The sequence below is a fragment of the Salmo trutta genome, chromosome 29 (genome assembly GCF_901001165.1).
Source record: "Salmo trutta chromosome 29, fSalTru1.1, whole genome shotgun sequence".
Lineage (NCBI taxonomy): Eukaryota > Metazoa > Chordata > Actinopteri > Salmoniformes > Salmonidae > Salmo > Salmo trutta.
Window position 1 is genome coordinate 11395449 of NC_042985.1, and position 16108 is coordinate 11411556.

General features: G+C 42.7%; 1 protein-coding gene and 1 pseudogene across 1 annotated transcript; one reads left to right on the forward strand and one right to left on the reverse strand.

The window, feature by feature from the left end:
* The first annotated feature begins 958 nt into the window (after window positions 1-958).
* On the forward strand, window positions 959-5321 carry LOC115166911 (methionyl-tRNA formyltransferase, mitochondrial-like). The gene is made up of 9 exons (XM_029720832.1): window positions 959-1600; window positions 1797-1994; window positions 2342-2464; window positions 3247-3349; window positions 3595-3670; window positions 3833-3924; window positions 4142-4220; window positions 4424-4497; window positions 4701-5321. Exons 1-9 carry the CDS (start codon window positions 1341-1343, stop codon window positions 4896-4898), a joined length of 1203 nt encoding a protein of 400 aa, XP_029576692.1. The 5' UTR covers window positions 959-1340; the 3' UTR covers window positions 4899-5321.
* Window positions 5322-5424: 103 nt separating this feature from the next.
* LOC115167471 (uncharacterized protein HI_0077-like) lies at window positions 5425-14314 on the reverse strand (annotated as a pseudogene).
* Between the last annotated feature and the right edge of the window lie 1794 nt (window positions 14315-16108).

Genomic DNA, 16108 nt, shown 5'->3' on the forward strand with positions numbered 1-16108 from the left:
GGGGTTATATCCTGCCTGTTTGGCCCTGTCTGGGGGTATCATCGGATGGGGCCACAGTGTCTTCTGATCCCTCCTGTCTCAGCCTCCAGTATTTATGCTGCAGTAGTTTATGTGTCGGGGGGCTAGGGTCAGTCTGTTACATCTGGAGTATTCTCTTGTCTTTTCCGGTGTCCTGTGTGAATGTAAATATGCTCTCTCTAATTCTCTCTTTCTCTCTTTCTTTCTTTCTCTCGGAGGACCTGAGCCCTAGGACCATGCCTCAGGACTACCTGGCATGATGACTCCTTGCTGTCCCCAGTCCACCTGGCCATGCTGCTGCTCCAGTTTCAACTGTTCTGCCTGCGGCTACGGAACCCTGACCTGTTCACCGGACGTGCTTGTTGCACCCTCGACAATTACTATGATTATTATTATTTGACCATGCTGGTCATTTACGAACATTTTAACATCTTGACCATGTTCTGTTATAATATCCACCCGGCACAGCCAGAAGAGGACTGGCCACCCCTCATAGCCTGGTTCCTCTCTAGGTTTCTTCCTAGGTTTTTGGCCTTTCTCAGGAGTTTTTCCTAGGGAGTTTTTCCCAGCCACCGTGCTTCTTTCACATGCATTGCTTGCTGTTTGGGGTTTTAGGCTGGGTTTCTGTACAGCACTTTGAGATTTCAGCTGATGTACGAAGGGCTATATAAATAAATTTGATTTGATTTGATTTGAAGGTTTGACCACATAATATACATCTCTGCACAGGCCTCTTCTTAGGGACTCACGCCTCGATCACACTGACAGTGCATTCATTCCGGGACCCCAGAAGTACATTCATTCCAACGGCAGTTGCATTGCGTTCTATGTGGTGCTAAACATAGGATTTAAAAAATGTATGCGTCAAACTGTATGCTTAGACGAGTTGACAGAAATGTTAGCAGAAGGTGAATGTTGCACGTATATCCAGATGATGCTGCGTTCTATTTTGCGCAGGTGAACTATCGGTGTGATCAAGGCGTCACTGTCTAGTCGGAACTAAAAGTGTCTGATCAAACGAAGGGAGAACTATTTTCAATAGAACCGGAAACATGGTGTATGTCAAGAAAAAACATGGCGGCGCCCGTATGTAGAAATACCTTAACGTTATAGCTGACATTAATCAAGCTAAATGTTGGACAATATTCATTAACGCTAAAGGTAAGCGTGTCACACGAATAAATCTTAATTCTAGAGGGGCCCTCGTGTAATTTGTTGAGCTTGTCTTGACGAATAAACTAGCCATATTGGAGTCGAGCATTGCTAGCTAATTTTGACACACTGGTGGCATTGGTAGATGCCCGCCCGACCAATGACAGAAGATGTGGAACAATGTCAAGGCAAAAGTAATGGGTCTGAAAATACTCCATGGCTTTTGCAATTATTGCACCCAGAGGCATGCATCTGTTGGCGTGTGGGTCAAAAGAACGCCGGAGAAACATAGACGTTGTGGACAAGTCCCTGGCAAGACCCGCCTATTTGCCACTAGGAACTACTTATCAACAGAACCACCTTGGAGGGTCCTTTTCTTTGGGACAGATGATTTTGCTGTTGAATCCCTCAAGCTGCTCTCTGCGTCTAGGTATGACACCCACAACAATTTACATGCCAGTGAGCAAAGAGGAGAGAGTCTTTGCAGTGAGTAACTTTAACCTGGTCCCATATCTGTTTGTGCTGTCTCATAAGAGTTGGAGCAACAGTACGAACAGATCTGAGACCAGGCTAGAGTAACTTCTCGTCGCCTAATGTCAGTTGTTTGCTGTCATTATTTGTCGCAGGGACTCCAATGACCGAGTTGTGGAATCACTTGAGGTTGTCACACTATCCAATGACGTCCCTGTGAAGAAGTTTGCTGATCAAAACAAACTGCCCGTTCATGTCTGGCCTCTCGGGGATCTTCAAGGGCGGTTCGATGTCGGGGTGGTGGTGTCATTTGGCTGCTTGCTTCGGGAAGGACTTATCAACCAGTTTCCATGGTGAGTAACTTCTCTGAAAGTGACTCATGCAATACAAGTGTAACATTATAGCTTCTGTCCCTGTGTGCCCCGAGCTGGGTGCAAACCAGGGACCTGCACACAACACTCTGACTCGCCACCAAAAGAAGCATTGTCATTACCACTGACCCAGAATGTACTTGTAGATCTCAGGGCGGGCGACATCACTTGCTCCATGGTAGCTATTATGTTCCATATCAGCTACACAAGCAGCAGACTCCCCAAGAAGTGTCAATCTTATGAACACCTCCCAAGAGTCAAACCCTGACGGTGTCCAATCTGTTTGATTGTGAGAGTTGCAGCATGTGTGTCTGTTGCCTCTATTCCAGTGGGATCCTGAATGTCCACCCCAGCCTTCTCCCCAGATGGCGCGGCCCCGCCCCAGTGTTCCACACCATCCTACACGGAGACACTATCACCGGGGTCAGCATCATGCAGATACGACCAAAGAGGTAGGCTAACGTGACCCAGAGCTACTTTCTGTCCCCTTCCCTCCTTTCTTCTCTCCCTTTCCTCATGGTGCTGAGGGAGGAAGGGTAAGTCATGAAAGGGACCAGTCATCTGCCAGTAACATGGACCTACTATCGACAAGCAAAAGTGAGGGATGACATTAGCAGATGGTTGTTTGTTCAAATGCATATTTAGGGATGGTTTCCCAACCTAATCCTGGACTGAAAAGCCCTTTTAATGGTGATTTTCCCCATTGAGCATGTGTTATAGTTCTGTACAGGACAGCTTTATCTGGGTCCAGGAAACTGGACAATAAAGTCTCCAGAGGCCACCAGATTGCAATAGGCCTATATATAATAGTGTACTCTACTACTGTATTCACTGTCAAAGCGCATACTGCTATTCCTTTGCACCTCAGTGTGTCTCTGATCTCTGTGTTCCAGTAAACCTCAGTGTGTCTCTGTGTTCCAGTAAACCTCAGTGTGTCTCTGTGTTCCAGTAAACCGCAGGGTGTCTCTGTGTTCCAGTACACTGCAGGGTGTCTCTGTGTTCCAGTAAACCGCAGGGTGTCTCTGTGTTCCAGTAAACCGCAGGGTGTCTCTGTGTTCCAGTAAACCTCAGTGTGTCTCTGTGTTCCAGTAAACCTCAGTGTGTCTCTGTGTTCCAGTAAACCTCAGTGTGTCTCTGTGTTCCAGTAAACCTCGGTGTGTCTCTGTGTTCCAGTAAACCTCGGTGTGTCTCTGTGTTCCAGTAGACATCAGTGTGTCTCTGGTCTCTGTTATAGGTTTGATGTGGGTCCCATTCTTCACCAGGAGATCTACCAGGTCCCAGACAACTTCACAGCTGACCAGCTAGGAGCTACTCTGGCCGCCAAGGGAGCCCAGCTGGTGAGTGCACTTCACACTGTGTAGTTCTAGCACCCTATTCCCATCCAGTGTACTACGTGGCTCGAGTCTTATGTGACTCTGTTGGTCAAATGTAGTGCACTACATGGGGAATAGGGTGTGATTTGAGCTCACTCATTTGGGACGTACATCCACAGAGCTCAATCCATTTGAAAAGGCTTGTCAGAAACCAGTCATGGTTAATGTAAGCCCTCTTTTATGGGACCTTTATTATTTTGCTTGAACAGTTGATTGACACATTAAGGACCCTTCCAGAGAGAATCACAAACCGAAGGGAGCAAGCTCAAGACGGTGCCACTTTAGGTAAGAACATTTATTTACTGAACCAGACATTTGATGCTAGTAGTAATTACAATTTGAATGATAAACAATCAGCAAGAATTGCAACTTACAGGAGGGTGAAAGCTGTGTGTGCTTTCTAAGCACCCATTCATGCCTCAGCTTAGAGTTGACTCTTCTCAACAGCCCCTAAAATCAGCACATCGATGAGCTGGATCGTATGGGAGGAGCAGACCTGTGTCCAGATCGACCGCCTGTTTCGTGCCATCGCATCCCGGGTAATAAGACAGACCAGTCATGTTCAGTTGGCACGAAACTAGAAAACGTAAAACTAAAGTGAGCAGTCTTATTGGGCGATTTCAGGCTGTTCCGCATCTGTTTCAAAATGATTTTCTAATTTTGTGCATACTCAACATGACCTTGATTTACTGTGACCGGCCTCTAAACACACATTGTCCAGGAGTGTTAAAATAATGCCCTCTTCTCTCTCATTAGATCCCATTGAGAACAATTTGGATGGGCAAGACCATAAAGCTGCTGGACTTTGCTGGCAAATGCAACATTTCACTATCAGGTAATTTCCTCTTTTAATCAGGACTCTTCATTGTTTCCAACACTGCTTGGTGGTAGATGGTGGTTGACTCAGTCAGCTAGTGGTAAGTAGCTGTTTGGATCGGCAGCAGTAGTGCTTGAGTCCACACGCTGCGAAGACAATATCTGGTAACATCCGTTTTGAATATTTTCGGTTGAGAAAGGTTGTGATTGTTTTAATGACAGGTCGAGGGAGGATCCCTGTGCCAGGATCTATGAGTTATCAGAAAGAATCCAACACCTTGGCTGTCTGTTGTAAGGTGCGTGAGCCAGGCTTTTCATCCTTGATACTTTCCATGGTTTACTATTATGTCAAAACACTTCAATTTTTGTCTTATTGAAATATGTCTAATATTAATAAAAAATTATTCACTTCCTGATGTATCATGGCATAATACAAATAATTAACTTGATGGATCCCATAAAAAAAATTGACAAACACTTTGTGTGTTCGGTGGTCAAGGATGGCTGGGTGGGATTCAAGGCAGTGATGCTGAAGAAGAGACTGTCGGCAGCAGACTTCTACAACGGATATCTCCATCAGAGCTTCCAGAACAGATCTGGCCCCCCCAAGCAGGAGTGCCTGTTCCACAGTAACAGAACTGAATTACATTCAGCTGGAGAGGAGAACTCATTGACACAGCTACACGTTGTGCATTAAAACACCATGATGTGGTAATTAAACACAAAACAACCTACTTTAATGTAATTTGATTAGATACATTTCCTGTAAAAAATAAAGGATCTATACTGTCTGTTTTAAGACAACATATTTAAGAGTACACACACGAGTAGTGTTCAGCAGGAAACACTGTGGCAAAACTTTTTGAAACAGAAACTAAAAATGAGCATTTCTTATTGTTCAAGTCCAGGTAGTACGCTCTGTTTCAAAGGTTTTCTCTTGTTTTACACCTACTGGAAACTATTTCCTGATAGCCTATGGAACACATGAATGTAATAATAGTGATATCATGGAGAGGCTGTTGTGTGTGAGTAGTTTATGTTGTTGAATGCAAAACCCTCAAACCTGTTAGACTACCAAAATAACTTGTTGTATTTGCATAAATAAACATTTACAAGGTTCTGTTGCCTTTGTCATTTGCTCTATGACATTATCATTGCCATATTATGCATTGGACTTTGTTATATTTATCACAGTTGTAGAGATGGTGGGGTCTGTTTTAGAGATGTACTCTTCCAGGCCGACTACATTGCAGTCGCGCTGCACAAATTAACCAATGATCGAATGCCACGTCATCTACATTGGGCTCAGATATTAGATTGCAATACTACATTGATACGGCTACTGACATGTTTGAGTTTAAACCTTTATAATAGTAACAGTTGGACCTTTATCCAGGTGTTATGAGATTTGGTGTGAAACTGCTTCCCCCACCCGCTGGGATGCAGCAATTGTGTTTGTCACAGCATGCTGGTCTCGGGGGACATTGTCTGTTAACTGGGAGGCTTTACAAGAGGCACGTACCACTATGGAAGAGAGAAAGAAAGTTCAGAATTGTAGCATTTCACTGACTTAAGTTTTAAACAAAACATTGAAGGAAATGTATTTATTCATTTAACTTGATAAAGTGGGTGTGAATTAGACCAGTGTTGTTCAACCCCCTCGGAGGATTACATCTTTTATTTTAGCCCTGTTGATTCAACTAATCAAGTGCTTGGTAGGCTAATTAGTTCATTAGTGATTAGTGTTAACGATGTATCAGTGAAGTGGTAGAACAAAAATGTCTGGTGGTTAAGAGAGGGTTGGGAAACACTGATTTAGACTGCATGTTTCCTTTAAGTCATAAAGCCAGCTGCCGTTAGCTAGTGTGAATGTGTTTAGGGTGTCATCATACCTCCTCTGTCATCCCTGCTGTCTTCCTACCCTCTGTATTAAAAGGAGGCTTCAGGTAACCTTTGAAGTGCTGCTTCACCAAGTCATGGAAAGTAGATAAGCAATCCTAAAAAGAGCATCAGGAAAGCTGAATATTAGCTACTAGAATGTATTATGCTTTTGGATGTAATTTTAGATGAGGCACAGCTGCAGAAACTATGGTGGATGTGTTACCAGGCCAGTGATTTACTACATTTACCATAAACCCAATTGTAATGTGGCAGTGATTTTATTTGAAACATTTCAACAATGTGCATTATAAAGAGGCAACTATATGTACTGTTCAGTCTACTAAACTGTAGTTAAATAATGGCCTTATAGCCATACCCGTTCTTCCTGTGAACAGATGTAGGTGAACCAGCGGAGCCCGGCGGCCACGTGAGTGATCTCATCCCGGTAGATAACCTCCAGCACCTCCACAGAGCTGCAGACCCCTGGGCAGCGAAGCGGGAGAGGGTCTGGGGGTGCACATCCAGGCCCCTTGCAGGAGGAGAGAGAGGGAGTTAGGTAGATGTACTTTCCCCGAGCCCAGTCGATTAGAAAAGCCAAGAATTTCACCAAGTTTTTGTTTTAGCCACCCTGTGGTTATTTGTGGCCAAGGAGGAGTGAAATTTCTCACACCTATCCAAACCTTTCAGATAATGTGAACCCCATGGGTGTATTAGAAGATGTATCAAGGTAATAGGGACCATAATGTTTCCACTGCACTGATAACATCATCATATTCTGTTGGTGTTGTAATTCAGGTGAATGCTGTACCTGGCTTCATGTACCATATGCACAATGGCTAGCCTCGCCAGAAGGTCGTGGGACGTATCCGTTGCTGACTGCCACAGTCCTGTAGAGACGAGCTGAGGAAGCTCAACTTACACTGGGTGCACTGAAAATGTAATGTATTTTTTCAGAAAACCAACTGTGATGATATTAATAGTTAGGCCAGGATTCAATCCAATCTGCATTATAGCACGCTTGATACTTAAAAGTTCATTTCCGATTGAGCCGATATATGCAGTGTTTACTGTGAATTCGATCTCCACGAACATGGGGAACATTGCCTTTCCAAAGACGCATTGTCTACAAAAGAGATCGGATTGAACCCCGGCCTTAGTCTGGAGAAGCCAGCAAACCACCCACCATTATGAACAGGTAACGCGCCAAAGAAGCTGTCGAGTTCTGTGATCCTCGTCTCTAGTAAGTGATAATGCTGTTGGAACAGTAGAAATTCATTGTATTCCCAGGGTAACAGTCCATCCACTACTCACAACTGATACAGTACTACCACTTTTAATCCTCCTTGAGGAACACTGCCTTGCAGTATTATACAAATATAAACATACTTGGACTATCAATATCTGAAGTACAGACATATAATGTGGATTATTCCACTTTTTTGTTTCAGCTTGTTTTAAAACAATAAGCTGAAACTTCAGAAAGTGAACTATACTTAAAACAACACGTAACAGACCACATTAATTAAATATATGTTAGGACACTGACCTTGGCCTCGTCTCCGGCCACTTTGACAAAGTCGCTGAAGAACTGGCAGGGGCTCTCCAGTGTCCAGTCTGACCGATGAGAAGCGAGCGATGACATCCCAGGACAGGTCTATAGCCCACTGCTCTATGTTAGCCAGGGAGTGGAGGAAGGCTATCCTGCTAGCCTGGTCAGACACATAGTAAACACACACGCTCATATCAATCATCATTGATGAAGCATGGAATGTTGCAGTTCTATAGCCTCGTCCGTACTAAATGTACTAATGGCATGACAATGAATGCTAATACCATGACAACGAATGCTAATGCCACACACATCACACATGCACACACACCATTTACGCTGCTGCTACTATGTATTCTATTATTTATACTGCTGACAGTCACTTTTACCCCTGCTGACCCATCTCGCTCAACTACTCCAGTATCCCTGCACATTGAAATGATGGTGCTGGTACTGATCCTCTATAGAGCTTACAATCTAGTTTTTCCTTCGTATTATTTCTCTTACCTATATATTGAATACTGCATTGTTGGGAAAGAGCTTGCAGTAAGCATGTCACTGTACTGTTTCACACCTGTTGTATCCTGTGAAATGACAAATAAACTTTGATTTGACTTCCGAAGAGATTATTTTATTGCGACAGTGTGTAGTTAGCATGGTAATCTAGGGGTTGTGTAGTTCAATACTGGCATGGGATATGTTCCCTCCTTTTTCTCAACAGTACCATTACCTGTCTCTATCGTCATTCAGTCATTACCTGTCTCTATCGTCATTCAGTCATGTCTGGTCTTCTATTTGTTAGGCTACATGATTGATTGTGATTTATTTAAGTATCTGCTGGCGCCCAGCCCACATGGGCTTACAAGACACTACTAAACACAGTACCATTTTCCTTGTACTCAAAACAAAATAAGATTGTACAAATTATATGCATATACTGTACAATAATCATGGCAAGTACAGCTGCCATCTAGCCCCACTACACAAACAGTACACAAACAGTACAGCTGCCATCTAGCCCCACTACACAAACAGTGAATTAAACAGTACAGCTACCATCTAGCCAGACTACACAAACAGTAAATTACAAACAGTACAGCTACCATCTAGCCAGACTACACAAACAGTAAATTACAAACAGTACAGCTGCCATCTAGCCCCACTACACAAACAATGAATTAAACAGTACAGCTACCATCTAGCCAGACTACACAAACAGTAAATTACAAACAGTACAGCTACCATCTAGCCAGACTACACAAACAGTAAATTACAAACAGTACAGCTACCATCTAGCCCCACAGCACAAACAGTAAATTACAAACAGTACAGCTACCATCTAGCCAGACTACACAAACAGTAAATTACAAACAGTACAGCTACCATCTAGCCAGACTACACAAACAGTAAATTACAAACAGTACAGCTACCATCTAGCCCCACTACACACAGTACAGCTGCCATCTAGCCCCACTACACAAACAGTACAGCTACCATCTAGCCCCACTACACAAACAGTACAGCTACCATCTAGCCAGACTACACAAACAGTAAATTACAAACAGTACAGCTACCATCTAGCCAGACTACACAAACAGTAAATTACAAACAGTACAGCTACCATCTAGCCCCACAGCACAAACAGTAAATTACAAACAGTACAGCTACCATCTAGCCAGACTACACAAACAGTAAATTACAAACAGTACAGCTACCATCTAGCCAGACTACACAAACAGTAAATTACAAACAGTACAGCTACCATCTAGCCAGACTACACAAACAGTAAATTACAAACAGTACAGCTACCATCTAGCCCCACTACACAAACAGTAAATTACAAACAGTACAGCTACCATCTAGCCAGACTACACAAACAGTAAATTACAAACAGTACAGCTACCATCTAGCCAGACTACACAAACAGTAAATTACAAACAGTACAGCTACCATCTAGCCAGACTACACAAACAGTACAGCTACCATCTAGCCCCACTACACAAACAGTACAGCTACCATCTAGCCCCACTACACAAACAGTACAGCTACCATCAAGCCCCACTACACAAACAGTTCAGCTACCATCAAGCCCCACTACACAAACAGTACAGCTACCATCTAGCCACACTACACAAACAGTACAGCTACCATCTAGCCACACTACACAAACAGTACAGCTACCATCTAGCCACACTACACAAACAGTACAGCTACCATCTAGCCACACTACACAAACAGTACACTACACAAAGAGTACATTTCTCCTTCTCCAGGCAGTGTAAACAAACTGAGCAATCTCAAACACTCTGCCTGAAACAAAATCAAGCCCCTGCTTGTCCCGTAACCAGAATACTTCAGGGTTAGAACCAAACACTTTTACAGAAAATAACATGTCTCAGATCGTCATACAAAGGGCTATAAAACACTAAATGGATTTCGTTTTTCATTTCCCAACACAGTAGGCAAAATATCCCCTCTTCAGGCACTGTGTTAAATCTACCCTTCTCTATGCCAGAGGGAGAGGGCCGGATGGGAGTTGAGCACAAACTGACCTTTGGCTTTTTGTTAGGTTCAGGAGGCCATATGGCTCAGGGATATAGTTTTCTTTGATGACAGTATGTTCTAAGTTTTTAGGTTTAAACCATATATCAGCTGCCCATTTTTCCTTGTGGATCAGAAAAAGCTTGTCCTTGATTTGGTTAACACCACATGGTAATTTCTTCCTGAATATGTACTGCAAATCAGTTTCACAAAAATAGGTAATTATCTAGGTCCCAGTCAAACCCTTTTTTTGTGATTCTGCGTTCTGGCATATTCATCAGTCTGTTCCATAGACGTACCATGTCACCTTTTTAACTAACTTCGCAACCCATATCTCCACAGATGGCCAGGTTTCGAGTCAGTTTATGCACACCAAGAAAGCAGCGGATTGCTCTGTTTTGAACATTGTTACAATTAGTATGTACTTTGGATCCCCATACCCCAGCAGCATAGTCCATCACTGGACACACACAGGATTGATACAGTTGAGAATAAGCACAGTAACCAAGGTCCTTTTCATTTGGTCTAAATCATTAACATATAGAGTAAATAAAGTGGGTGAGAGTACGTCTCCCTGCTTTACACAGTACGGGCTTGGAAACCAGGTCATTAACCTGAACACAGGCAACTGGAGCCAGATAAAGAGGTTTGATAACATCAGAGAATCTTCCATCAATTCCCATTTTAATTAGTGGTTAAATCCATATGAATTCAATCACTTTTTGACAGCTTCCCTTTTGATTTAAACAAAACTTTCCATACATGTTTGCTCATGGAAGAAGTGGTCAGAAAGTTACTTTTTGGACCTGAATGCCAAAACATTCAGGAGATAAGATGTGCTCAAAGTTGACCCATTTTGCATACCCCACCATACCATGAGACATCCATGTCATCATCACTGGAAAAGATAAACGGTTGAGTTTGATATAATTCAAAGCTCACAACAAATAGGGTTGTCAAACTAAATTTAAAAAATATATATTAAAAAAATTACCTTTAATGTTAATTATGTAAAAACGCATAAACTCTGATTCTTTTCATATTCGCATATGTTGTAGCTTAAACCCTACTTTACATCATCTGAGGTTTTTGTGTTGTGTCCGCGGTTGAGACACAACATGCTCCTGAATAAAGGGTGTTGTCAAAAAGTGATTGAATTCAAATGGATTTACCCCAGTCTAAAAGCAATTAGGTCTCTATTTACTGCATCAAAAGCCTTCCTAAAATCAATGAAACAGGCAAAAGTTGGTTCTCTCTCTTGAATTCTAGCCCGGACCACTGTAGAGACAGTATAGATGTGCTCTATACATGCTCTGGCTTTCCTAAAGCCATTCTGTTCATCAGCAAGCTGACCAGACAGTTCTAGATAGTGAGAAGAGAGCCTGTTATTTAGGATGCAGGACTAGAATTTACATACAGTGCTAAAGACAATAATCCCTCTATAGTTCAATGGGATTTTAGGCTCGGTTTTTTTAGGATTTCAGAGATTCTGAACTTGTTAGTTCATACTGCCAACCTGTCTGGTCTGAGTGATTAGAGGGTGTTCTTAACACTGACCTGTGTGCCACCTTTGCCACGCTTGATTTTGCCCGGCTGCAGTACGGTCAGGTTCTCCTTCCTGCTTGGCTGGACAGGTGGTGTAGCCTGACCCACCTCTGTTATCTCCCCACTGTTCCACCTCTCCTGGACCTCCAGCGTCATGGCTACCTACAGGGATTGGATCAAAGTCAGTGAGCCAGTGAGATATGCAGGGTTGAACAAATCATCAATGTTACACTATAGTCAAATAAAAGCATTTTGCTGCACCTGCGATAACATCTTCAAATCTGTGTATGCGACCAAAAACTATTTTTGTATGTTTTGCCATGGAAAGTCCAGGGAGTCTCTGCCTGTTTCAGTCATGTTTTTTCTTCATTTGGTGCCTAATGAACACAACCCAACACTCCATTCCCTCCCAGTTTAACACTTTGTGTGGTGGTTAGTGTGAATGGGGCTTGCCTTCTCTTTGGGGTCCGGTGTGCAGAGGATCTTTGTGGCCCAGAAGCACAGTGTGTCCTCAGAGGGTGATGGCTCGACATCATCTGCTGACAACTTGCCTGAGACAAAAAGAGATCTCTTATTAATGTACTTAACATCATTCAAAGCTTTGCCAGAACAAAATATCTTAGCTACTAGCCTGCTCTCAGATCTGTGTGTTCTTGCCTGCTCATCATCAAGCCAACAAGTTTGGCATGACAATTCCTTAAAACCTCTTGAAACGCTGGTCCCGTATGCGGGATCAACATCCAGCGAAAAATCAGAGCGCCATATTCATAACCTAACCATAACCAAATCTAATATTTTTTTTTCTCAAACATAGGACTATTTTACACCGTTTTATAGATACACTTCTCCTGAATCGAACTACGTTGTCCGATTTCAAAAAGGCTTTACAGCTAAAGCAAAACATTACATTATGTTAGGAGAGTACATCGTCAAAATAGCCACACCGCCATTTTCCGACCAACGACATGCATCACAAATAACCAAAAAACAGCTAAATGAAGCACTAACCTTTGACAATCTTCATCAGATAACACTCCTAGGACATCATGTTACACAATACATGCATTCTTTTGTTCGATAAAGTTCATATTTATATATAAAAACAGCATTTTACATCAGCGCGTGACGTTCAGAAAATATTTTCGCCCCCAAATGCATCCGGTGAATCAGCGCTACAATTTACTAAATTACTATTCGAAAACATTTTTTAAATGTAATATTGTCATTCAAAGAATTATAGATTAACATCTCGTGAATGCAACCGCATTGCCAGATTTAAAAATAACTTTACTGGGAAATCACACTTTGCAATAAAAGGGATGCTATGCTCAGAAAAATAGGCCAGGCGATACAGGTTAGCGCCATCTTGGAACCATCTAATATTACATTTAAGTCATATTTTATCAATATCAAATATACTATTGTATACTATTGTAAATATTCCCTTACCTTTGATTATCTTCATCAGAAGGCACTTCCAGGAATCCCAGTTCCACAACAAATGTAGTTTTGTTCGAAAAAGTTAATAATTTGTCCCAATAGCTTCTTCTTGTTAGCGCGTTCCGAAGGCTACTCAAAATGTACTGTAGCGCGCGGGACTTGTCGTCACGAATGTGCAAAAAATATATATTTAAGTTTGTTCAAACATGTCAAACGTTGTATAACATAAATCTTTAGAGCCTTTTTCAATCAGAGCTTCAATAATATTCAAGGGGGACGATTGCATTGTCTTACTAAACGTTTCGAAAGGGGAGGGTAGCCATGGGCGCCTGCATCATAGTGGTAATGGCCCTCCCCCTGTGACCAACTTCCAAAGCCTCTCTTTCGGTCAGTTTGTACCATAGAAGACTCAAACCACTTTGTAAAGACTGCTGACATCTAGTGGAAGCATTAGGAAGTGCTCAATGAATCCTAACTCACGGTGTGTTTTATAGACAAAGTGCTGAAGGTGAGTCCACAAATCAGATTTCCACTTCCTGCATGGAATCTGTCTCGGGGTTTTGACTGCCATATGAGTTCTGTTATACTCACAGACACCATTCAAACAGTTTTAGAAACTTTAGAGTGTTTTCTATCCAAATCTACTAATTATATGCATATCCTAGTTTCTGAGTTTGAGTAGGAGGCCGTTTAAAATGGGCATGTCTTTTTTTCAAAATTCGCTGTAGCGCCCCCTATCTTTAACGTGCGTCAAGATGATAAGGAGATGGCAAGAGTGCAGAAACAGACTGTCACCCAGGCTACAGTACTTTCCTTTATGTAATTGTCAGAAAAACCTGTCTCTCGCCCCCAAGCACACACATAAATGCCACATTGACTTCTTTATGAAGCCGATGGTGGTAATACATATCAACCTTCCCTTTATCACACTGTTACAGGAAACCTATATTTAGACTACTAGGAATAAATAGGCTCTGTTGGAGACCATCTCTCTCTACCTGTAGTCCCATGGAAGAGGCACCTGTCTCCAGGCAGAAGTCAAAGTGATGCCAGGGACAGACCAGCACCCTCTTCCCATCTCCCAGGTCCTCAATGTTACCGAGGTCAAGAGGGCCTCCTGCGCCAAGACGGGGGTTGTAATGATGAAAGACATCATAGTATGGTGACCATGATCATTTCTTTCTTATAGCATACTCTCATCCTTCTGGTTTATCCTATAGCCACGTAGTTGTTTATGAATTAATCATCATAACAGCAAGCTACCATAGCATAGTGCTGAGTGATTAATTGCATGCCATCAATTAGGCTAACTTATACCTTCCTGGGGACAGGATGAATCCATAGCCCAGAATCTGTCATCTTCTGTGTGAACCAGGACAATGTGTTCACCATCCTCAGAGTACAGCCTTGGGGAAACGTAGAGAAGTCATGCACCAAGTTAGACCATCTTTTCAGAATAGACAAGGGCAGCTAATGTGTATAAATCATATAGATTGGGGAGATCAACAGTTAGCTAGCTAGCTGCTGCTATTCTAGCTAATTGGACTGTTTACTTTGTGCATGGTGAGTCAAAATCACACTTCTTTCCTACACATTGCCAGTTTCCGTCTTTGACAATTTCTCTTAATGCAGCGACTAAATCTTCCTCGAAGTGATCCATTTAAAATATTCGATGCAGAAAATAGTAGTAAGAGTAATGTTTTGCATAACTAGCTTGTTACTGCTGCCGTCCCTGCCGATGTGTGGCAGAATTGTTTTCTTCTGAACTACAAAATCAAATTGTTTCAACCGGATGTTGGTACTCCACGAATTCTGCCCGACATAAAATCCCTAAGGTATAACAACAACCTAAAACATATCCAAGACAAACCTTTGACAGGCTATGCAAAAAGATAACACTTGAGACAAAGAATGAATGCATAGAAATGTATTTGTTGATTAGACTAGATTTAGAATTACAATTAACAGTCATTTTCTCATTTTGATATGGTTGATTACATTAAATATATATATATACATATATATACATATATATATATACACTGCTCAAAAAAATAAAGGGAACACTTAAACAACACAATGTAACTCCAAGTCAATCACACTTCTGTGAAATCAAACTGTCCACTTAGGAAGCAACACTGATTGACAATACATTTCACATTCTGTTGTGCAAATGGAATAGACAACAGGTGGAAATTATAGGCAATTAGCAAGACACCCCCAATAAAGGAGTGGTTCTGCAGGTGGGGACCACAGACCATTTCTCAGTTCCTATGCTTCCTGGCTGATGTTTTGGTCATTTTTGAATGCTGGCGGTGCTTTCAGTCTAGTGGTAGCATGAGACGGAGTCTACAACCCACACAAGTGGCTCAGGTAGTGCAGCTCATCCAGGATGGCACATCAATGCAAGCTGTGGCAAGAAGGTTTGCTGTGTCTGTCAGCGTAGTGTCCAGAGCATGGAGGCGCTACCAGGAGACAGGCCAGTACATCAGGAGACGTGGGGGAGGCCGTAGGAGGGTAACAACCCAGCAGCAGGACCGCTACCTCCGGCTTTGTGCAAGGAGGAGCAGGAGAAGCACTGCCAGAGCCCTGCAAAATGACCTCCAGCAGGCCACAAATGTGCATGTGTCTGCTCAAACGGTCAGAAACAGACTCCATGAGGGTGGTAGAGGGCCCGACGTCCACAGGTGGGGGTTGTGCTTACAGCCCAACACCGTGCAGGACAATTGCCATTTGCCAGAGAACACCAAGATTGGAAAATTCGCCACTGGCGCCCTGTGCTCTTCACAGATGAAAGCAGGTTCACACTGAGCATGTGACAGACGTGACAGAGTCTGGAGACGCCGTGGAGAACGTTCTGCTGCCTGCAACATCCTCCAGCATGACCGGTTTGGTGGTGGGTCAGTCATGGTGTGGGGTGGCATTTCTTTGGGGGGCCGCACTGCCCTCCA